The following is a 23,395-nucleotide window of genomic DNA, read 5'->3' on the forward strand; positions in this document are numbered from 1 at the left end:
GTTAGAGGGAGCTATGAATCTAGAACAGTGGCCATAGAACAGGCACCAGAGCTGGTGTAGCCTCTTGGCAAAAGGACCCAAATCAGGCAGAACTTCCAACAGAGCTCCCTGCTCAGAGGGGCCACTGGCTGAGCTCTGCAGATAGGCTGCCCTGGATGTCTACTTGGGCACCTTCAATCCGACACCAGAAACCCCACCTTCCTTCTCCAGCTGTCTGATCCACTGTGATCCCCATGAGTGAGACCTGAGTGAGTCTCAAAGGAACCACACCACGACACTGGGACGGCTGCATGTCCCCCGTGGGCTCTGTTCTTCCCTCCTGAGAATCCCCAGAGGGACCCCCTCCGTGCTCCTCTGTGCTGGCCTGAGGAGGGCGATGTGGCCGGAGTGTGGCTGCCCCTCTTCTTTCTTTCCTGTGGCCCTTGGCAGCCTCTGTGGCCCAGGGGCTGCCTCGGCCTCACTCCCGCGTTCTGTGGTTTTCCCACTGGTGTCTTAGAAAATGGGAGAGCTGCCAGTGGCCTTGGGGGGGGGGCTGAAGTGGGGAACAACCTATGTCCCCGTGCTGCTGCCCTCACACTTCCTCATGTTCACTCTTATCCTTACTTAGCCCGCATATACAAATGGATGCTTTCAGTCCAAGTTGGGTGTTTGGGTCTCGGGATAACGTGTTTGCTGGTGGCTTACCGGGATCTTGCCAATGAACGTCACTTTCTCTGCCTTGATTCTGGAGTAGGGCTGGACAGCTAAACAGCTGGCAGGACCCAGGGCTGGTAGAAAGGTGTCCCCCAAGGAGAACGGCACTTACTCGTTATTATTAAGCCCGCAGACTCCTGGCAGGACATTTAGGACTCATTTTTAACCGCTGATGACCAAGGACACACTTAAGGGCTAAATGATGGTGCAAATATGTCTCTGCTGTGCCCTGTAGGTAACCTTCCACCCTGTGCTCAGACCACAGTGCAGGGGGTGAGGTACCTTGAAGCCTCACTNCCCCACCTTCCTTCTCCAGCTGTCTGATCCACTGTGATCCCCATGAGTGAGACCTGAGTGAGTCTCAAAGGAACCACACCACGACACTGGGACGGCTGCATGTCCCCCGTGGGCTCTGTTCTTCCCTCCTGAGAATCCCCAGAGGGACCCCCTCCGTGCTCCTCTGTGCTGGCCTGAGGAGGGCGATGTGGCCGGAGTGTGGCTGCCCCTCTTCTTTCTTTCCTGTGGCCCTTGGCAGCCTCTGTGGCCCAGGGGCTGCCTCGGCCTCACTCCGGCGTTCTGTGGTTTTCCCACTGGTGTCTTAGAAAATGGGAGAGCTGCCAGTGGCCTTGGGGGGGGGGGCTGAAGTGGGGAACAACCTATGTCCCCGTGCTGCTGCCCTCACACTTCCTCACGTTCACTCTTATCCTTACTTAGCCCGCATATACAAATGGATGCTTTCAGTCCAAGTTGGGTGTTTGGGTCTCGGGATAACGTGTTTGCTGGTGGCTTACCGGGATCTTGCCAATGAACGTCACTTTCTCTGCCTTGATTCTGGAGTAGGGCTGGACAGCTAAACAGCTGGCAGGACCCAGGGCTGGTAGAAAGGTGTCCCCCAAGGAGAACGGCACTTACTCGTTATTATTAAGCCCGCAGACTCCTGGCAGGACATTTAGGACTCATTTTTAACCGCTGATGACCAAGGACACACTTAAGGGCTAAATGATGGTGCAAATATGTCTCTGCTGTGCCCTGTAGGTAACCTTCCACCCTGTGCTCAGACCACAGTGCAGGGGGTGAGGTACCTTGAAGCCTCACTTTTCCTTCTCTCCCCTCTCCCCTTCCAGCTCCACCTCCCACAACCTCCTGCATTCCAGACACTCCCTGATCCTGGGTGCTTGACGGGTGAAAGGGACATTGAGAATCCTCCCTGTTTATGGCCAAGCCGTGACCTTATTGTAAGAATAAAATATAATAGGCATGCTCTCCCCAAACTTTCCCAGTTGGACCCTGAATGCTGTCTCCAGGATTCCCCAGCATCTGTGTTCGGGTGTTGGCGAACTCCCGTCTGCTGATGCGTGCTCTTGATTCTTGCTTTCACTTTGCTCTTGCTTAACAAAGTGCTTAGTTACTCACATTTGATTTGGGGTTTTTATTGTCTGCAAATCCGAACCTCCAAATTAGATGACCAGGATCTCATACGTGCCCCTGAACGGCACAGTACTTCAGAGCGGAGACGGGCACAAAGAAGACAAACAAATCTCTTCTGTGTTAATATTGACTGCTGGATATTACTAAGTGTTTTGAAGGGGTTTCACAATGCAAGGAGGCTCCCTTCCCCCTGGGGCGAGGACAGGGCAGGCCACCCTGGCTCCTGCCACAGACACGTGTGGCATGACAAATGGACAGGCCCGGGAGAAGCATCTGTAACAAAAATGGCAACAGTGGCTTCAGTGTCTACATTGTATTCTCGCCTCCTGTAAGCATCCTTTACTTAAACAAGGGGAATTCAGCTGGCAAGACTCTAACACTTGATACATGTTTCTGCTGGTCTAAAGATGCCGATGTTTGTGTTTAGGAGAATGCTCTCCGGAAGAAGGTGAAACTCAGATTCGGCCTGTCGTCTGAGTGACTCCCGTAAGACTCAAGCACAGCTTAGGCCAAGGGTGCGGTGCGCAGAGACACTATTTATAGCCAGAGCGATAGGAGGACCTGTTATGGCAATGCCCAGGGTGCTTTCATCCTGAGAGCACAGCTGTCAATCAAAACCTGCAGCTCTGGGGCAAGAGGAAGGAAGAGCGCCATTTGCGGCCACCAACAGGGCTGTTTCCGAGGAAACCTCTGGGAAATTCACGCGGTCGAGGCCCATTTCTCACAGAAGCTGACCGCCAGAAAGAGACTAGAGGCCTTGGAAATAAAAGTCGGTGTTGAAGGACAGTGCATCAGGCTCAGACACGTGTGAACAGAGGTCCGAGTATCCACATCACAAGGCTGTTTGGTAGTGAAACTCTCCCTTTTTGTAGGAAGAGTCTTGTGTTCCTAAAACAACAGTGGCAACTGGGTTGGGTTGCTGTCGTTAATTTAAGAATCCCAGCCCTTATATACGGGACACACATGCCAATGTATCTATCACTTTGTTGGATAAGTTGTATCATCTTTATTTGTGGCTATAGAACATTTATTGTTTGAAATGTTCCAGTTTATAGTAATGGTGGATTGTTTTCTTACTAGAATTTAGAGAACACCTTGGAGAAAACAAGGTTATTTGGATTCAGAGAAGATGGAAACTATAGAAAAAATGAATGAAAACTCTTTTGGAAATAAAGTTTACATTTGTGGGGGGGCGGAAATGGGAGGGAGGCGGGGAGCATGGGGCGGGGGGGCGGGCAGGGCTGGGAATATAAGACAGAAAGCTGTACTTGAACAAGAATTAAATTAAAAAATTATTGAAAAAAAAGTTTACATTTGTGTATGGGCACGAATGAGAGAGGGAGAGCAAAGACAAAGGTCTAAAAATCAGCAAACTCACCATTTCCTGGAATGTTCGCGTCAGATAAATGTTAGACAGTCTAAAAATATGACCCGTGGGGCCACGGCAAAGCCTGGGTCTCCATGAGAGCAAACCCGGATTCCTCGTATGTGTGCTTATGTTCTTGGAAGGCGGAAATGAGAAACATCTTCAAGCAACCAAAACACAGTCTCCCTCATGATTCTGAGTCACCCCCCACCCCCCACCATGTGAATGGGGGACTCACAAGTGCCTGAGACAGATGGCAAACCAGGAAGAGTGTGACTGACAGCTAGGTGTGGGCGGGCAGTCAGCTAGAGTCAACATGGCCAAACATGTATTATCAGATGTGCCACGTGACGCCCCTTACTCATCCTGAGAATATTTTCATTTTCATGACAAATCTATTCAGATTAGAAGAAATAACCACTATAGTTAGGGTGTAAAGCTGTTTTAACTTTTGATACCAATAGGTATCCTGGATTATTTTTAAGTCATCCCAGACATCATACTGTGGGAGCCCGCCAGGCCACAGGGGACCAAGGACAGAGTCCTCCACTGTGAAAATGGTGGAGGAACTTGGTTTCTGGTCCCTGGAGCCGGCGGGTGTCTTGACATTTTCCTGACCTTCTTGTTCTCAGCCTTGAAGGAAAGAACAAGATCTTGGCATATGGGTCATGTACCAAGGAAATGATAGTAATGAGGACACCATTGTCCTCGGGCTAATGTTCCAAGGATATGAGAACATCCTGCCCTTTTGATAACTCTAGGGTGTGTAACATTGTTTCTAGTTCCTTGCGGTCTTGCTTCAGGCCACAGCAGTTTTGTATATAAGACAGTAGTTCCTTGAATAAAGTTGCCATTTGCCAGCAGAGCATTTGGTCCTCTCCTTTCTTTCAGTCCCTCGCCTCACCTCGCGACCACCCTTGCTGCAGCGGGCTGCGGCATCATATTATTTTATCTGTAAAAAAAATAACAACAAAACACCTCACTATGTATCTCTAAAAGATAGGAATTTTAAAAACTTAACCACAATACCATTCTCACAGCTAAGAAAAATATTAACACTGTAACAGCACCAAATATTTAGTGTTCAAGTTCCCCAATTAGCTTGTCATTTTTTAAATGTCACATTTTTAATAAATTTTAAATATATCTGTTTATTTCAGTAAATGCTGATGGACATTGAATATTTGTATGGCAAAAAAAAAAAAGAATCTTAGGTCAGAAGTCTGGCATGGCACGCTTGGGTACTGTCTGCTTCGGACATTGTATTTAACTAAACTCTACACGGTATTCGGGTTTTTACCACTTTCCCTGATGTCGTTTTTCTGTGCACGGCTACCACATTACATTGGTCCTGCTAGTCCCCTCCAGTCTGTGCCAGTTTCTCAGACTGTCCTTGCTTCTGATGACCTTGGTCAGGCATTTTGCAGAAAATTCCCCATAGACGGAGGCTATGAGTTCTGGGGAGGAAGACCACAGAGATTGTGTCATTCTTATCACATCACATCAAGGTTATGTGCAATCAACTCGGCTTATCAAAGACGACGTTCACCTTGATCGGTTGGCTGAAGTGGTGTTTACCAAGTCTCTGGACTCTAGGTTTATCCCCTTCCCCCTCTTACCATATTCTACTCTTTGAAAGCAAGTCATTAGGCAGAGCCTGTATTCAAAGGAGAGTTGAACTGCTCTCTTGCTGGAGGCTCTGTGCTGGGAGATATGTCTCTTTCCCCACTTATTTCTCTATTTAGTATTCAATCATTTGTTTATATCAATGTTGTTGACTATACGAAAAACACTTGTTAAGAAACTTTCTTTTGTATTTTGAGGACTTCCCGAACCACTATTCATTTTACTTCGCAGCTCAAATGGCAGGATAGCTCTGGGAGTTATTTCCCCACGGGAGCCTCAACCTTTAACAGCTGTGTCGCCGACCACCGCTTGGGGGCCCAGAGGGGTCGGGCACCAAGGTGGTGGGTGGGTGCTGGCGCAGAGCTGGGCCCCAGGCAAGGCTGAGAGGACCCAAGGAGGACCCAAAACCCATACTGTTACCGAACAAGGGTGGGGGGGGGCAATACTTGGCCCACCGAGGGATGCCGAAAACTGCTTCAGAAAACAGGGGCTCCTCCCAAGGACAGTATACTAAAATCTTAATATCTATTAGGCTCTTCTGTCCGCCGCCAATTGGAAAGACATCTCTCAATGCCAGAGATTTGTGAAAAGGAAACAAAATGTTTATTTCATGCTATTCAGGCCTAACGCCTTCATTAAAATATTAAAGTCTTTAAGAGTATACACCTACACACACACACAGCACTCCCTTCTCCCACTGTCCCAACTCCAGGTACCGTAAATCAGGAAAAGAGCACACGTCTGTTTTTCAGGTCGCTGGCACGTGAGCTGTGTCACCTGCCTGTCCAGGCAGGATCTCCAAGTAATCCAAAGTCATGTGGCACCTTTCACTGGCAAGAGTTCTTTGTACCAAGTTCCAGTCAAAGTCTCTCCTGCTTTCCAGGCCACTCGACCAAAGGGAGCACCCCAAAGCCGCGTGGGCCTCTTCTACCAAAGCCGCACTCCACCAAAAGCGCGCATCTTTCTTCTTCACCTGGCCGCAGGGATCTCCATTCTGGCAAATCTGCGTGGTCTTCCCTTTCACCTGGCCAAGAGGGGGTCTGCACTCTGCTGAAACCGCGTGGCTCTCCCTCCTAATGGCTACAGGGGTCTACATCTTTCCAAAACAGCGAGGCTCTCCCCCTCACCTGGCCAAGAGGGGGGGTCCTCACTCTGCTAAAGCCACATGCCTTTCCCAGGCACTCTCTCTGAGGATCAGCCTCAAGTTCCCGCCTGGGTAGCAGCCACTCACTTCTCCCTCGCTCAAAATTTGGCCACAGCTATTTAACATATCTATGAAACCAGTTAAAGGTTATAGATATGTTAAATGACCATTCCAGAGGTTAGCTGCAAACTGTTGCTATGCAAAACAGTTCTCAATGGCCCTGCTCCATTCGGCCCTTCCCCCAACTGACACCTGGGGGGGGGGGTGACGACATCTTAATATTTCCTCCAATATTCCTGTACATTTTGAGTTCTGGACACCATTCCAAATCTTTTCTGGCCCCCCCCCCCCACTTTGGCTGCACCCTGTATCAGGCGGGGAAGGTGGCTGGTCATCCTCTCCTGCCAGGCCGGGAGGCGGGGCCAAAGCCCCAGGCAATCCCCGCTGCAGTGGCGCAGCTGAGGCGTGGCCTGGCGTGGCCTGGCGAGCCTGGCCTGGCGTGAGTAGGCGTGGGCATGGGCGTGGTCATGGGCGTGGCCCCGGCCAGGCGCGCGGGGTGTCGGGAGCGCGGGGTGCAGGCGGCGGGGGCGGTTGCTGCGCCCGGTAAAGGGGTCGCTGCCGGAAGCGCAGGCGCCGTGGACGCAGCCCGCCCGGGGCCTCGGCTGGGTGTGAGCTCGTCATGGCGACCAACCGGAGGCTTTTCCACCTGGTGGTGTTCGGCGCCTCTGGCTTCACCGGCCAGTTCGTGACCGAGGAGGTGGCCCGGGAGCAGGTGGTCGCGCAGGGGGGCTCCCGCCTGCCCTGGGCCGTGGCGGGCCGTTCCCGGGAGAAGCTGCAGCAAGTGCTGGAGAGGGCTGCCCTGAAGCTGGGTAAAGGGAGCGCGGCGGGGCGGGGCGGGCGCGGCGGGCGGGGCCGCTGCCCGGGGCCCCTTCGACCGGCTGGGGGCGACGGTCGCCTGGACGGAGCGTCTCCCCGCTGGGAGCGGCGCTGGGGCTCCCCGAGCCCTGCTGGAGCACCGGCGGAGACCAGCGTTCCTTCGTTTAGTGTCGTGGCTTTGTTCTACTCCCCACGTTCAAAAATAAAATTTCTTTCAGCCTTTTGAATTTCTCCCTTAGTTTAGGGAGCCCCACTGGCGAGGTAGTCGACAACTTTAGTTTTTGTTTTTTTGTTCCGTCTCACTCTACAGCACGGGTATCTGGTGCAACTGGAGGTTTCTCAATATTTGGCCGCATAGAAAAGTACACCATTGGTTTCCTAAGGTTGTAATTCTCCGTCTCGGGTTTTGGAGGCGGGAGAGAAAGCTTAACAGTTGTACTGGGGACTTGGTTGTGGCTTGAAAAAATCTTTTTTTTCTCGTTAAGAATCCTCCGGCAAGCTTAGTCTTTATTTACCCACCCACCTCCCACCCCTCACCGCAAAGTTTGTATTTCTGGTTTGGGCGTTTGCGTGTTCTTTCAGCCTCCATTCCACGGATCTGTATTGAGTGGTCGTCTCTAGGCCAGGTCTTGTTCCCAGTGCCAAGGTGCAGATGTCAGGGGAGGGAGACACACACACGGACCTTGCCCTCCTGGTGGCGGAGACCTCTGATTTAGGACTCAGTGGCCTTTAAATTGACTTTTTCCACCCTTGTGTCCCCTGGGGTCTGCAAATAGCACCTGTGAGCGTTCTGGGGCGACTAGATTCTTCTGTTCAGTTTTCACCTCACTTCCCCATGATTCCACACAGAGCTCTGTTTCTGGTGGGGACGTAGCCTCTGTCTCGTTAGTGGTTTTGTGCACAAGACACCCCTGCGGGCTGGACTCTCCTCCAACTCTCGCACTGCTACCACCCATATAGGATCTTGACCAGAGGGCTTTTTGGTCTTTCTTCACTTTTCCGAAAGAAATAATTCCACTGTTAAAATATATACCTCCATTCCTTTTTCCAGGTCAGTAAGACTGCGTGGGCATAACCTAGTTACCTGCCTTTTGTGCTGGAATATACCCAGATCAGGTTATTCTAGGGAGCGCACCTTGACCTCTCGTAACCTGCATTATTCTCCCGATCCTGTGAATTCCAGTTATTTCCATTTCGTGAGCCTTAGTGTTCTCACCTAGACTCTTCTCCTGGGTCCTCTTCTCATTATGTTGACGTTAACAACTCGCCTCTCCCCACGTAGTTTTATCATCATGTCATTGTTCAGTAGTTGTGGAGAAACTTTGTATAATACAGTTCTTGGCGGAGAGGAAGTCTAGACAATTGTCTATTCAGAGTCTAAATGATTGTAAAGTTTCATTTAGACATTACTTCTGTGAGATTTTTTTAAGGTTAATAATGTTTTTAATCACCCTTAGTATTAGTTCCATTTCCCTCATAATCTTTTCTTTTTTTAAATTACCTGATTAGAAACAGTTTTCTCTTTTGTTTGAGAGGGAAGGCTAGCTTTGGGGATTTTGCCGTCACGGGTTACCATCCACAGGAGACCTGGAAGATCTAAGGCTGTATCGGGGTTCACTTAAAATGATTCACTTCTCATTTCAGGAAGACCGACGCTGTCATCTGAAGTTGAAATCATACTTTGTGATATTACTAATCCAGCCTCACTTGATGAAATGGCCAAACAGGCAACAGTTGTCCTCAATTGCGTAGGACCAGTAAGTAGTCAGCCCTTTGTATCGGAACAAACAGTCTTTCATCTCTAGCAGAATCTCGTATTTTATGTTCCAGAGGAACGTGGAGTAGGGGACAGAACCATTCGTTCGGGGCCTCCACCCCAGACGGGGTTTTCCCTTCTTGTGATTAGCAAGTTGGGTATGTCCAAAATCGCCCGAGGGAGAGAGTGTCAGACCCTCTAACACCAGACTCAGCAGCTGTGCTGGCTTGTCGGTTTGTTTTTTATTCCCTGCGATAATTGCTAAGCTTTTTTTTCTTTACTCTATGCCCCCTATTTTTAAAAAAATGCTTGAGCATGTACCCCTAATATGCTTTTTATTTACTTGTAAATTATTTTTCTGTATTACTGTGCAAATATGTTTGTTAAAAACATATACAAAAATAGAGATTAAAAAAGGACTTGTTCGATTATTCAGTATTTATGGAATATTTGCTATACAGGAGCAGACAAAGTAGGTTTACGATAATTAATAAATTAATAATATGAGAATAAACTGTTTTGTGTATTCTCAGCTGTAAACCTACTTTTGCCCACCTTTATATGTGAACTGCATTAGTCTAGGTACCTGGGACATAATGGTGAACAAGATAGAATCTCTCATAGAGCTTACAGCCCAGAGGGGTAGACAGAAAAACAAGGTTGTAATAGTAGGTAGTGATAAGTGCTTTGAAGAAAAAGAAAGCAGAGTAAAAAGATGGACACATCAGGCTCTAGTCAATGCATGGTCAGGGAAGATCTCCGTGACAACCTGACGTTTACCTGGGGACCTGAGAAGCGAGGGAGTGAACCACATGAGGTTTGAGGAGGAAGGTGGCCCAGGGAAGAGCAGGTGCAAGGGTCCTGAGGCAGGTGCAGGGGTCCCAAGGTGAGCCTGTGCACAGCAAGACTGAAGACTGTGAGAGAGGCCATTGTGGCTGGGCCATGAGCAGGGCAGAGGGATGGGCAGGAGAGTGGAGAGGTACCCAGGGGTCGTAGGCTTGGACAGGTCAGGGTTTGGATTTTCTTCTAAATGTGATGATAGTCATTGGATGGCTGGAAACGAGGGGTCCACTACCGAGAGGAAACACAGATGGCAGGGGAGTAGCAGAGGCATGAGCAGTGGGCGAGCCCAGAGTGTTTTTTGAAAGAACAGCCACCAGCTATTGTTCTGGCACCTACTGGGTGTGAAGGAGAAGTTTCTGGGCTATGGGGTGAGTGTGGGCAGCCTTTCCCGGTCTGAGGAAGCCGTTGGTGCCAGACCACCTACAGGCAAAACGTTTGAACACGAAGCAACTGTTGATAATTTAAATCGTGAAAGCAGGGAGGTTTTTGGATTGTCACCAAGCAAAAATGTGTTTAAATTATTGTTTACTTAGATTTATCTCATTCTTAACTAGCTTGGATTCTGCGACCCTTTGCTTGAATTACTCTAAAATATACACCCTCAGCCAGCTCCTTCGCCCTCCCCTCCCCAGGACTGTGGGGAGGACCCAGCCCTGGTTATTCCAGCTCTCTGCTAGCCCTTTACCGGACGCGAGTGGCCCGGTGTGGCCGGGGAGAAGGGCACCCCGACGCAGACGGGTCCCGCCTTAAGTCTGTGGCTGCACACCCCCTGTGGGCTGCTGTTCTCCCTCCCACTCAGAAGTAGCAGCTCTACAAACTCTTTTTCCTCACACTTTTGGCATCCTCTCTTTTTTCTCACTGCTACACGGTGATTTGCATTTCATGTCACATTTTATTGACGTTATTGGGGTGACGCTGGTTAATAAAGTTATGTAAGTTGCAGGTGTCCGTCTCCGTACTGCATCATCTGTGCACTGTGCGGTGTGCACCCTGCCCCCACTCGGGTCTCCTTCCGTCCCCCTTTGTCCTCCCTTCACCCCTCTCTTCGGCCACTTCCCCCTTTCCCCCCCGGACATCACCACACTGTTGTCTGTGTACGAGTTTTTTTTCATTGTTATCATTACTTTTGTTTTTGGTTTTTTGTTATTTTATTGTATTTTTTCCCATTACCATTTACCCCCCCTCCCTTATCCCCGGCTCACCACACTGTTGTCCGTGTCCATGCGATTATTGTTACTACTTTTTTTTACTGTGGAAGTAGAAGCTGTCAGAACAGATAAAATTCAGTGGTGAGAGCGTGGTGGTCGGGGTCCATCCTCCTGCGTTCCAGGTGGTTTTTTCCGACTCATCTCTCATGGCCGCCCTCTCAACCAGCCTGTGCTCCAGGTTCCCTGCACAGCCCCTTTCTCACGCCTTTGCATATGCTTTGTCCTCTCTCTGGATTTTTTTTCTTTGAGCAAATTCTTACTCTTCTTCAGAATTTAGCTCCAATGAATCACTTGTATAAAACGTCCCATTTTGTCCTCAGGTAAGGACACGTTTTTCTGTGATTCATTCCTGTGAGGGTTAGTATAGTACAGTTACATTATTTTCTCAGTCGATCTCTGGGCTACTTTATTTACTAATATTTGATTTCTTAGTAACTAAGACAGTACTTCCAGAACTGAATGGTATTTCATTTGTTTAGGCTTGCTGAGTAATAGCACACGGTTTTCTTTATTCCCCAGTATCGATTTTATGGAGAACCTATAGTAAAAGCATGTGTCGAAAATGGAGCTAGCTGTGTTGACATCTGTGGAGAACCTCAGGTATGTAAAATGGGAAGGAAGACAGAAAACAGCACTGTTTTCTATTGAAGTGGGAAACACTGAGTGTGGTTTCACGGATGTTTTAGAGGGTGATGTCTGCTTGCTGCTGGAGCGGCCCCTAGACGGCTTCCAGGGGAACACGAGTGTGAGGCCTTAGCTTCGGTGTTTTTGAGTGTTCTTCTTCCAGGCGATCTCATGTGTCTCGAGTCCGCTGTATGTAGGGCATGCTGACTTTCTTATGCCACTGCATGCTGTAAACTGAATTTATTAAAATAGTGTGCTCCAAGTAGCTCTCAGAATCTTATTTTTGTCACTTTCATCATAAATTCTTTACAACATTACAGAAAAATGAGCATAAAATCTCTTCGACCTAAAATATGTTATATGTCACCGTCACTGAATGCTTGCCACGTGCCTCACAGTGTGCTAACGAGGCATTTTGTGGAACTTTTCAAACACTCCTATAGAGTAGGCATCCTCTTTCTCTGTTTTACGATGAGGAAATTGAAGCTTGGAAAGGTTAAGAACCTTATTCTCAAAGTCACGCAACCAGTAAGTAGAAAAAGTAGGGCTTGAATTGAGGGTTGCCCGACCGAGGAAGTGGTGTGTCGATGGCACTGAGCTGTGCTGTCCCCTTCAAAACCGTCACCGCGTATGTCCCTGTGGCCTACTGAGCTCTCTCATCAGTGTGCCAGTAAAGTACAACGTAGAGATGATCAATTGATGACATACTGGAAATCACTAGGAAAGTGTCAATTACCAAAATTTATTCATGAAGAGTTAGGAAACATGAATGAAACAAAAACCAATTCCTATCTTATTTAAAATATTCCAGAGCAGAGAATGGTGAAGAACTTACCACTTTTATTACCATAAAAGTAATAACTAAAACATAACAAAGATCCAGAATGTATAAAGAGCTCTTGTAAGTCATAATATAAATTCAGATAATCCAATTAAAATAGGCAAAAGGATGAGGAGACAAGTCTGTACAGGAGAATTCCAGATAATCTGGGTAGCTGCTCTGCCCCCCAGGACTGGGGGCATGCCCCCCACTCCCGAGTGTGCTCCTCAGAGTCGCTCCTGTCCAAGGGTGTAGTACGGGAAGCAGAGGGGAGGGGAGTAACTTCCGAGTGGAGAAACCTGGGAAACAGCCCCTGGGTCAGGCATTCAAGGCCAACAACAGGGATAGGCCGTGTAGTGCCGTGTTGATGTGGGGCCGTGAAACGGCATTCTGTGTCCCTGTGGTCTTCCCAATACCTGTGGCGCTGGTCTCACCATGAGAACAGCATGTGATAAACCCCAGTAGAGGGGCATTGTACAAGCTACCTGACCAGTGCTCCTCAAAACTGTCAAGGTCATCCAAAACAAGGAGTGTCTGAGAGACTGTCACCCTCAGAAGGCGTTTAAGGAGACGTGACAATAAATGTAACATGGTCTCTTGGACAGAGTCCTGAAACAGAAGAAGGACATTAGGTAAAAGCTAAGGAAATCTGAATAAAGAGTGGACTAATAACGTTAATGATAATGTGTTGGTTTTGTTTTATTGATTTTAGCAACATATGCATAGATACATGTCTGTAATCATGTCCGGATAATGTGATTTAGGGGAACTTTTTTTTGGCTTTCTTTGTAGTTTTCTGTACTAATAGGTATTTTTATGAGAAGTAGTACTTTTGCGTTTACAAGACATTCTAAGAAAGTACTGTGATAGTGTCACTGAGTCAGACCAGCACCTGGCACACGCGGGAGCTGTTTGCTAAAGGAGCGCACGCCATCTTGACGGTTTCCGTGTCACCACAGAGCCACGCCGGGCGGCGCTCCCACAGTGCCCTGCCCTCGTCTCCGATCCTGTCACACCGCTCAGGATGCTTCTGCGGAGCTCTGATCAGATCTTTTGTCCTGAATTTTTTTCAGTTTCTGGAGCTAATGCATTGGAAGTACCATGAGAAGGCTGCAGAAAAGGGGGTTTACATCATTGGAAGCAGCGGCTTTGACAGCATTCCGGCAGACCTGGGAGTGATATATACAAGCAATAAAATTAATGGTAATTGGCAGTCAGTTGGCAGTCACTGAACTTAACAGTAGAAGGGCTTCATGTTTGTATATTTGCAGTTGTGTTGAACTGAAATCTGGCTGAGAAAAGAAACAAGTTTAAATGGGTAATGTTAAAACATGTTTTGTTTTTAATATACCTGTGCTTGTTATAAAATCCTAAATAAAATTATAATAAGTAGTGGCAGTTTTAAAAGAATAATAGATCAAGGCCAAGATGTATTAAGAATTTATGTGATCATCACGTCAGACTACCAGAGGTGAATACTATATGCCATCTCAATGAGAGATTTGAAACTTCATGTCATTTATTGATTTCAAAGTTTTAGAAGTGAAGAATAGAATACTTTCTTAACATAATAAATGTCGGAGAGCAGTAGCCAACCTCATACTTAATGGCGCAACACTGGAACCGTTCCCAGTGAAATGAAATCCTGACAATTCACCTGGCTTCAGCTGCTGTTTAAAACTGTTTCCAAAAACAAAATAAAACTTACCAGTACGGACTTTCTGACTATTCAGCAGCAGCCTTAGTAAAAGCAGTCCCTAAATGAAGGCAAATAGGTCATTGTTGCTTGTCCTGGCTTAGTGGATTCTGTTTGATTTTACTTTGACCGGATTCCTACTCTTGTAGGTACTTTGACTGCAGTGGAAAGTTTCCTGACCCTACATTCAGGACCAGAGGTTAGTTTTTCTACTTGTCAGGTGTTTTCTAAGTTAATATGTAAACCATTTTTGAAATGATACATGCCTCTTAAAAAAAAGGTTTATTTGTAATTTTTAGTGTATGAAAGCCACTGTGTTTAATTTTAAAAAATGAAGATACTAGATTGCTGAGAAGTCCTTTGACTTAAGAATAAAATCTACTTTTTCTTTATTTATTAATATAGTTGATTGATTATACTGTTACAGTTGTCCCATCTCCCACCTTCATTCCCCTCTACCCTGGACACCCCTCCCACCCACATCCCCCCCTTTAGTTCATGTGCCTGTGTCATAAGTTCTTTAGCCTCTACATTTCCCGTACTGTTCTACTTTGAAAACAACACAACAGTTGGTTATATTGGAGTGAATCACCGTGACCCTACCCGAAGTTTTGTCATTGCTGTGTGACAGATGTCAGCCAAGACAGTCACCACCTTGGGGCAGAGTTGGCGCGTCTCTGTTATGTGCCTGGCTTGCAGCTCGGTGCTCTTATATCCCTACAGGAGATTTGTGATGTCAGTGTAATGTTACTGAGTTGACGGTCTATTTCGGATCTTGAGGTAGTTGCATTTCTGGGGGAAAACCACATTTTATGATAGTGCTTTTATTGCCAGTAGTGCCTAACCTAATTCTGTGTCTTTACTTGAGGCTTCCTAAGTGTTTGTTCTCTTTTAAAAATATTGATCTAAAAGTGTTGTGCCTGGTGCAAGTCTGCATGGTTCAGGGTGGTCTGACACATGAATGAATAGGATGCACACCCTGCCCTTAAGGAGGTGATGTAGCCTGGCAGGAGCTCGGATCAAATACGGTGGGATTCTGAGAGTGGAGAGTAGACATAGCTGGGAGGCCAGAGACCAAGAATGCTGGGAGAAGTGGGGATGTGGACCTATTTTTAGAGGTTGGTGCTGCAGAGCTGTGGACAAGAGGGAGGAAATAGTATGATAACAACAACTGTGGGATGGTGCAGAGCACGTTTAAGTGGAAGTCATGGTTCTGTTCCAGAGCCTGTCATTCCCATCAGAATCCCAAATGGGTTTTCATGTGTTTGTTTTTGGGTTGGTGTACAACTCGACAAGGTAATTCTAAAATGTGTCTGGAATGCAGAGGGCTAAGGATAGTAACAACCTTCCTGAAGGAGAGCAAAATAGAAAGATGCCCTTGGATACCAGGACCAATTGCTAAGTCGGTGTGTTGCATTGGCGGAAGGGTCTGAGTAGTGCGGTGGGACACAGCGAAACGCTCGGAGTCGTGCATGCGTATGAACACTTCATTTACGTATGAACACTTCATTTACGGAACAGGGCTTGTCTGGAGGTGATGCCGGGATGGTTGCGTGTCTGTATGGGTGAAAAATGAAATTGGACTCACACTTTGTACTGTGTGCCAGAATCAAGTTCAGGTGGATGGATTATAGACCTTAATGCAAAAGGCAACATAGTGATGCTTTCAGATGCATTATTTCATGGCCTCGGGGTCAGAAATGGCTTCTTTTTTTTTTCCTGAAAATTTATTTTTATTGGGGTATAATTGGCATATTAGTTTCAGGTATACAACATAATAATTCCGTATTTGTATATGTTGCAAAATGATCATAATAACATCTGTCACCATACATATGGATTTTTTTTCTTGTGATGAAAACTTTTAACATTTTTTCTCTTAGCAACTTTTATATATGGATTGCCTTGGGTTGCCTCTCACTTGCCCTCTGCTGGGGTCCTGGCCTGCAACCCAGGCATGTGCCTTGACTGGGAATTGAACTGGTGACCCTTTGGTTCACAGGCCAGCACTCAGGCCACTGAGCCACACCAGCCAGGGCATCCCTGAAAGCCTTCTGCATCATCCGGATAGTTTCCATGGAGGAATGGTCAAGCTTAATACACACTTTTTTAAAAAATATTTATTTATTTATTTTTAGAGGGGAAGGGAAGGAGAGAGGAAGAGAAACATCAGTGTATGGTTGCTTCTCATGCATCCCCTGCTGGGAAATGGCCCCTGCCAGGAACTGGCCTGCAACCCGTGAATGTGCCCTGACTGGGAATCGAACCTCGATCGTCTGGTTCACAGGCCTGCGCTCAATCCACTGAGCCACACCAGCCAGGGCCTTAATACACACTTTGATGCAGATTCATTGCTCTCCTCACTCAGTCATTTTGAATGTGATGGCCACACAGTACACACGCTCACTCAACAGCATCTACTGCCCCCACTGACTAGTGCAGTAAAGTCCTCATGTTCATGCGTGTGCGTTCCAGTCCACTCCCCTTGGCTGCCAGGTTACATTGATGTTGAGCAAACCGTTCTTGTGATATTCACAGTGGCTGGAGTTTTCCCACACAGACCATGTATGATCAATTAGTTGACTGAAAATGAAGAGAAATGCAATGGTTATTGAAAAGAGCATAGGTAATGGTAGGAGGGAAGGAGAAAGGGCTCTTGTTGGTGCAAATATTGAATGTGACCAGACTGACAAGTGTTACTGTTGCCCAGCTGGTCACGGAAATTCATTTCAAAATTACTAAATAAGAGATTGTGCCTTGCATAAATTCAGGTAAAATGGTCTTTGCGCCAGTGATCTCCTACTTGGCTTTGCATTTCAGTGTCTCTCAAGACTTGTCTCTAACTGTTGACCTGCTTTACCAGGGACTGTGCATTCACGACGGCACCTGGAAGTCCGCGATCTATGGTTTCAGAGACTACAGGAACTTGATGAAGCTACGAAAAGAGGCAAATCTGAAACCTGTCCCGATTGTTGGTCCAAAATTAAAAAGAAGGTATATTAATTCAAAACCTGTTCCTCGGTGTCTCTGGTCTAAGTATTTTGTGCTGATCTGACTTAATGAGGTGTGGAAGAGACTGGGGACTGTTTTGTAGTAAGTCCAGAATTGTTTTCAAAGGTAAATAAGTTATGTTTATTATGTTATCCTAAGCTTAAGTACTTTCTTACACAATAATACATTTGTACCCTTGGAAAAATGGATTTTTTTTTTTACTTTTCACTATCAACCTGAACATTAAACATCAATCTTGTGCAATAAAACCATCCACTTGAAGTGTGATGATCTTATGTAGATCAGTCAATCAAAACGTTAATAGCATCTATATGTAGGAACGCTAACCTCAGAGTTTAGCTGTTGAAATGAGTGGGTTTTTTTTAATCATTGGCCAGTGAAATCGTTGGGTAACACACAGTTAAGCATTTAGTGCCCGTGGTGTGCAAGATACTGCTCCGTTCACTCGTCACTTGTTTGGGTGTCGGTGTCGAGAACAGAGGACAAATACTGAAATAGCAATCAAGAGCGGATCTGCCGTCTTCATTGTTATTACTGCCTCAGTTAACGTTTTTACCCAGAAGGGTGCCTGTTAGAACCGTGGTCACTGTAAGTGGAGAACGTGCAGCGCAGGTCTGTCTTGCAGGTGGCTGGTGTCTTACTGCAGGGAGCTCGGCAGCTACTCCATTCCTTTTATGGGAGCAGATGTGTCCGTTGTGAAGCGAACTCAGCGATACCTGCACGAAAATTTGGAGCAGTCGCCTGTAAGTGTATATGATTTATTTTTAATAAAGAGTATTCTGTTTGTCATACTTCCCCTACAGTTTGACTAGGACTTTTATGTTTATAAAGAAAAAGAAGCTACATAACGTGTGTTTCAGTTTCTGGAAGTTCTCAGAATCAGTAGTGCACAGCATCCTCCCCGAAGTCCACGTCTGGCCCGCTGAGTGCCTTTGTAACGTAAGACAACAGCACCGATTCGGTGCACGAAACCCTGGTTCCCGAACACCCGAAGTCCCTGTTCAGGGGTGCAGCTGCTAGAATACTCCTCCTGTTCTGGAGGGACGTACACGGTTGCGCCCTCTGCTGAGACCGAAGAGGAAACCGTCTCAAGTTAAAAGATAGGAATGTTGTCTTATAAAAGAGGTCGTAAATGTGGTCTACATTCTATAATGTATAATTGCTACATTATTCAACTTTTTTATAAAGATTTTACTTATTTATTTTTAGAGAGAGGGGAAGGGAAGATGAAAGAGGGAGAGAAACATCATGTGTGGTTGCCTCTCCCAGATCCCCCACTGGGGACCTGGGCCCTGACTGGGAATCGAACCGGCGACCCTTTGGTTCACAGGCCGGCACTCAGTCCACTGAGCCACACCAGCCAGGGCTATTACTGAACTTTTTATTTACGGAGTATGTGGACTTTTGTGTTCAAGTGAGAAAGCTAAATACTATTTGCAACAATTTCTTGTAGAAGTATGCTCCCAGTGTCTGGTTTCTGAACAAGTTTTCAGAACGTAACATTTTTGTGCAGCGGAAACTGCTTTTGTTGGGTATTTATGACCGCAGAGTAAGCTATAAGCAGCTAACATTCCTATGTTACTCGGCCCACGCAAGCAGGGCGGCGCTCTTACTTGCTGCCTCTCCCCAGGTGCAATACGCCGCGTACATGACGGTGGGGGGCATCTCCTCTGTCGTGAAGCTGATGTTTGCGGGGCTTTTCTTTTTGTTCTTTGTGAAGTTTGGCATTGGAAGGCAGCTTCTCCTAAAAGTAAGTAATATTTTTATGAAATTAGACCTAAAGGTATTTTCCATGAGTTTAAAAAAAATATATCACTGAGGGTTTTTTTTTCCCCTTTTAGTTCCCATGGCTCTTCTCCTTCGGCTATTTTTCAAAACAAGGTCCAACACAAAAACAGGTAACTCATTCTTTTGTGTCCAGGTCTCTAAAATGGTATTTTTCTTTATTTGGTTTTTCGCTTTTCCTCGGTGCGATGACAATGACAGCTGAGACTTCATGGGGCACTTCCTGTGTGTCAGACACTCTCTGACATTCTTTGCATGGACTAGATTCCTTCATTTTTTCCAACACCTCTAGCAGCGGGTGTCATCTCCATTTTACAGATGAGGACACTGAGGCACGGCGAGGTTAAAAAACTTGCCCAGAGTCCTGTAGTGAATAAACAGCCGAGTTGGAGTGAGGACTCAGCCAGCTGGCTCCACAAATTGTATTCTCTATTTCACTGAGATTTCAGTTATTTTTACTCTTTTTTTCTCCTCCTTTATTGTCTCCTTTTCCCCTCCTCTTGGCTCCTCTCTTCAGGCTTCCCTTCCCCCTCTGCATGCCCTGGATCCCCAGGGTAGATGAGTGGAATTACCATTCGTTGAATATGCTCGACACGGTGCCTTCATTTTGGATGACTTGGTTTTCAGACCCCAAGTCAGGCCTTGGACCAGTTTGCCTTCATCTCCTTTACACCGGGCACGGCCGGGGGTGGGCGGGGTGGGAATCCCGCTGCCGAGAGGATGGGAGCACCCCACACTCACGCTTCCCCTCACTGGAGCTTTTAACATTGCTCGCAGGCCTTTTGACTTCTGCAGGCCCTTTAACTTCTCGGTAGTCATCTCTCCATCTGCCCTCAGGGGCTGTTTGCAAATCTGCGTGCCACCCCCCCACTGTCTCGAGTCCACTTCACTGGTGGAACTGGGATCCTCTGGGGTGTGCCCCTCAGATTCCTGTTCTCAGACCGCTGCCATCGCTCCTCCCTCATCCTTTCCCACTCTCTCAGAGAGGTGTTCCCCTGTAGTCCCGCCATCTGTGCTGCAAAATGCGAGGTAAATGAGTGGGAAAACAAATCGGTTAAAAAAAAGACTTGCCTCTTCAAAGGATTAATTTTTGCTCCCTGCTAAAAGGAGAACAGGATGTTCTGGTAGCTAGAAAATTGATGTTTTTATCAGGTGAAAATGTCTCCTATGAAGTAGCATAGTAGGTTAGATTGCGTTCAGGAGGAAATGACATGTTTCTTAAATAAACTTGCTTTCTTTTTCTCAGATCGATGCCTCGTCATTTACAATGACGTTCTTTGGTCAAGGATACAGCCAAGGCTCCAGTCCCGACACGAGCAAACCCAACATCAGAATCTGTACCCAGGTGAAAGGACCAGGTATCGCACGGGGGACCCAGGTCGCTGGGGACTTGCACGTCCTCTTAGACTGTCAGGGGGTGCTGTTCTTTTCAAAGCGTTACTGGTTTAGAGATACATGTGCACAGTTTATTTAAGTATTTCTGATAAATGATTCTATCAAAAAGGGTTGAACTTATTGGTGTATTCCTCCTCCGTTTTTTCTTTTCTGGTATGATTCAGTCGTTCCTAATGCAGATTTTAATACTGATATTTATCCATTTGATCCAGGGTTTCTTTGGAGTCTGGGGTGACCCTGGCATTGTCTATAGAAGGGGTGTGACTGTGCATTTTTCTGCAGAGGGTGAAAGCTTTTGATAGGTTAACAAGAACTGTCATCCAAAAAAGTTCTAGAACTTTGGCTGTAAATTTTAAAGAGCTATACGGACAGTCCCACTTGTGAATCATGATATTAGTTCAGTAACTGTCATCCCTGATAGGTTACCAGGGCTTTGTTCTGCAGTTTTAATCAAGCGAGATGGCAAAGATGTCTTTATATCTTGTCTTTTCTTCAAATTTCCATCTGGGTTATTAAGATAATTTGGCAGTTTTTATTACTTGACAGACGTGTAAACACTAATGTCCCACTTTCAAGTTACTTTGTCTTGAAATTAGACTTCCTTTAAAGTTACTCAGTGTTTCTCTTTGAGAAATTTGGACTTTTCTAAAGAGAAGTGTAGTGTATTAATGGAGAAACTGGGTGCAGTAGGAGTGGCCTGGGTGTACTTCTGGCTCAGCCACTGGCTGACGGTACGAGTGTGGACCGGTCCCTTAACCTGTCTATGCCTCAGTTTCCTCATCTGTAAAATGGGGGTCAAAGTAGTGCTAACCTCATGTAATTGCTAGGAGAATTAAATGAGGTTAGTAAATATCAAAGCACTTAATACAGTTCCTACCTGTTAATACAGTTCCTACCTGTTCATGTGTACTACATAAATGTTATTTTGGGTATTAAGCAAACAGTCTTTATGGCGATAACCCTTGGTACCTGGAGTTTGACATACAGCCGGCTGTCCGGTTGTTGGGTGTGGCGGAGTGCACCCTTGACGAACGCTCTCTTTCCCTTGGTCACCTGTTCTCTGCAGATGCTGGCTATGTGGCAACCTCCATAGCCATGGTCCAGGCAGCCATGACTCTCCTGAACGACGCCTCTGACCTTCCCAGGGCGTAAGTCTCCTTCCTTCCGATTTGAAGGCCTCTTCTTCCCCTGTTACGTTTTAGCATATTTTGCTTTGGTTTTTAGGTGTTGGGTCTGCACGTAAGAATGTACAGCTTCTTTGATACTAGGCTAGAGGTAAACTAAAATTTCAAGAAGGACCATTTCGCACGGACTTCTGAGAACAGAGGTAAATGAGAGGAGACAGCAGTTCAAGCCGTGCACTCTGGCGCCAGCGTGGACTGGCTCATGGCCTCCTGGCTGGATGATTACCAAGGGGACAGTCATACTGACGCTGTTAGCTGTTCCTACAAGTAGCCACCTTCACAAGTGAACGCGGGCCCTCAGGCTTAGAAATAAGTACATTTGGGTATGGCCTGAAACAGTATTAAGTAGTACATATAAAAGTTGTTTAAAGTGAAGCCCTGGCTGGCGTAGCTCAGTGGATTGAGCGCGGGCCTGCGAACCAGACGATCGCGGTTCGATTCCCAGTCAGGGCATATGCCTGGGTTGCAGGCCTGCTCCTTGCAGGCCAACTACTATCAGGGGACGCACAAAAGGCAACCATACATTGATGTTTCTCTCCCTCTCTCCTTCCCCTCTAAAGATAAATAAACAAATAAAAAAATTGTGTAAAGTGAAACCTAATTAAATTTTTTCAAATACTTTTATATCCTTTGAAAATACTTAGCATTTACATTTAGCCATTATATTTAAGGAAACTTTTTTCACTCAATTTAAGTCTTATTTGTGCTTTTTTTAAATTTTAATTTTATTTATTTATCTTTAGAGGGGAAGGGAAGGAGAGAAGGAGAGAAACATCAGTGTATGGTTGCCTCTCGTGAGTCCCCTGCTGGAAACTGGCCTGCAACCCAGGCATGTGCCCTGACTGGGAATCGAACCACAATCGTGTGGTTCACAGGCCCATGCTCAATCCACTGAGCTACACCAGCCAGGGCTTATTTGTGCTTTCTTAGTAATCAGTCACCTAAATCTATTTCACTCAGGCCTTTGTTCACTCCCCCTGGTTGGAGGGCTGTCTTTATGAACAGCAGCTCTGCTCCTGTTGGTGACCTCAGCGTGCCCCGAGCACGGTGTGCTGCGGCCACAGTCGCACTGGTCACCGACATTGCAGTGCTGGGCACCAGCTCCCCCTGAGCAGTAGCTGCCTGCTGTTTGGCTGATGTTAGGGCTGGAATCAAAACCAGTCCACAGTAGCATCAGAAGAACCACGTTTCCCTGGGCTCTCTGGCGGTCTGACAGCCAGGCCCCCGGCACATCGCTGCAGCAGAAGGAAGGGCCGGCGCTGGGCTTCGGCACTGCTGTGGCTTCTCACTGTCTTGCAGGGGCGGGGTCTTCACACCCGGAGCAGCCTTCTCCAGGACAAAGCTGATTGACAGGCTCCACCAGCGTGGCATTGAATTTAGTGTCATTAGCAGCTCTGAAGTCTAAACCCTTGAAGAATTGACCAGTCATAACGTGCATGAATTAACAACTTTTTACCTGATATTTGAAATCTTCTATAAGGCTGTCTGTGTGGAAGAGATCATCAAATCTAAACTATGTACACATTAAAAGCAGGAAATTATACTAGCTTACCCTAAATTTCAAATCTTAGCCGTCTTTGTGATTTTATTGCTTGTGAGAGGGAACTAATATTTGACCGACCTTTACGTTGAAGAATTCCTGGCCAGTTCTGTAAGTGAGCGGGCAGGTCCGAGGGCGGGGCGGGGCCTCTGCCAGCGCTGCTGGGGCCTCCCAGACGGGCCCAGGCTGTCTTCCCGGCCGCGCTGTCCCGGGGTCCTGCTCTCCAGCGGGCTTCTCTGCGTGCGTGCGTGGGGACCTTTGTGAGGTGAAACTGCCCTTGTGGCCATTTTAGCTTAGTTTTCACCCATCTACAGTGATTGCTTTTGGACTTAACTAAGTTGAATAATAAAGGATTGCCAGTCGAGTGGTGGTTTTGCGTGTGACTTGCCTGGTGTTTGG

At 46.8% G+C, this 23,395-nt stretch overlaps 1 protein-coding gene across 1 annotated transcript; it reads left to right on the top strand.

Moving 5' to 3' along the window:
* Positions 1–6,817: 6,817 nt before the first annotated feature.
* On the top strand, positions 6,818–23,360 carry SCCPDH (saccharopine dehydrogenase (putative)). Its single transcript, XM_037069402.1, has 12 exons — positions 6,818–7,126; positions 8,778–8,890; positions 11,460–11,540; positions 13,458–13,587; positions 14,230–14,279; positions 16,944–17,074; positions 17,718–17,835; positions 18,723–18,842; positions 18,934–18,990; positions 20,124–20,235; positions 21,339–21,420; positions 22,756–23,360. Exons 1-12 carry the CDS (start codon positions 6,937–6,939, stop codon positions 22,859–22,861), a joined length of 1,290 nt encoding a protein of 429 aa, XP_036925297.1. The 5' UTR covers positions 6,818–6,936; the 3' UTR covers positions 22,862–23,360.
* Positions 23,361–23,395: the final 35 nt, after the last annotated feature.

Source organism: Sturnira hondurensis, unplaced genomic scaffold (assembly GCF_014824575.4).
Source record: "Sturnira hondurensis isolate 20B ecotype Veracruz unplaced genomic scaffold, ASM1482457v3 Scaffold0018525, whole genome shotgun sequence".
Taxonomy (NCBI): domain Eukaryota; kingdom Metazoa; phylum Chordata; class Mammalia; order Chiroptera; family Phyllostomidae; genus Sturnira; species Sturnira hondurensis.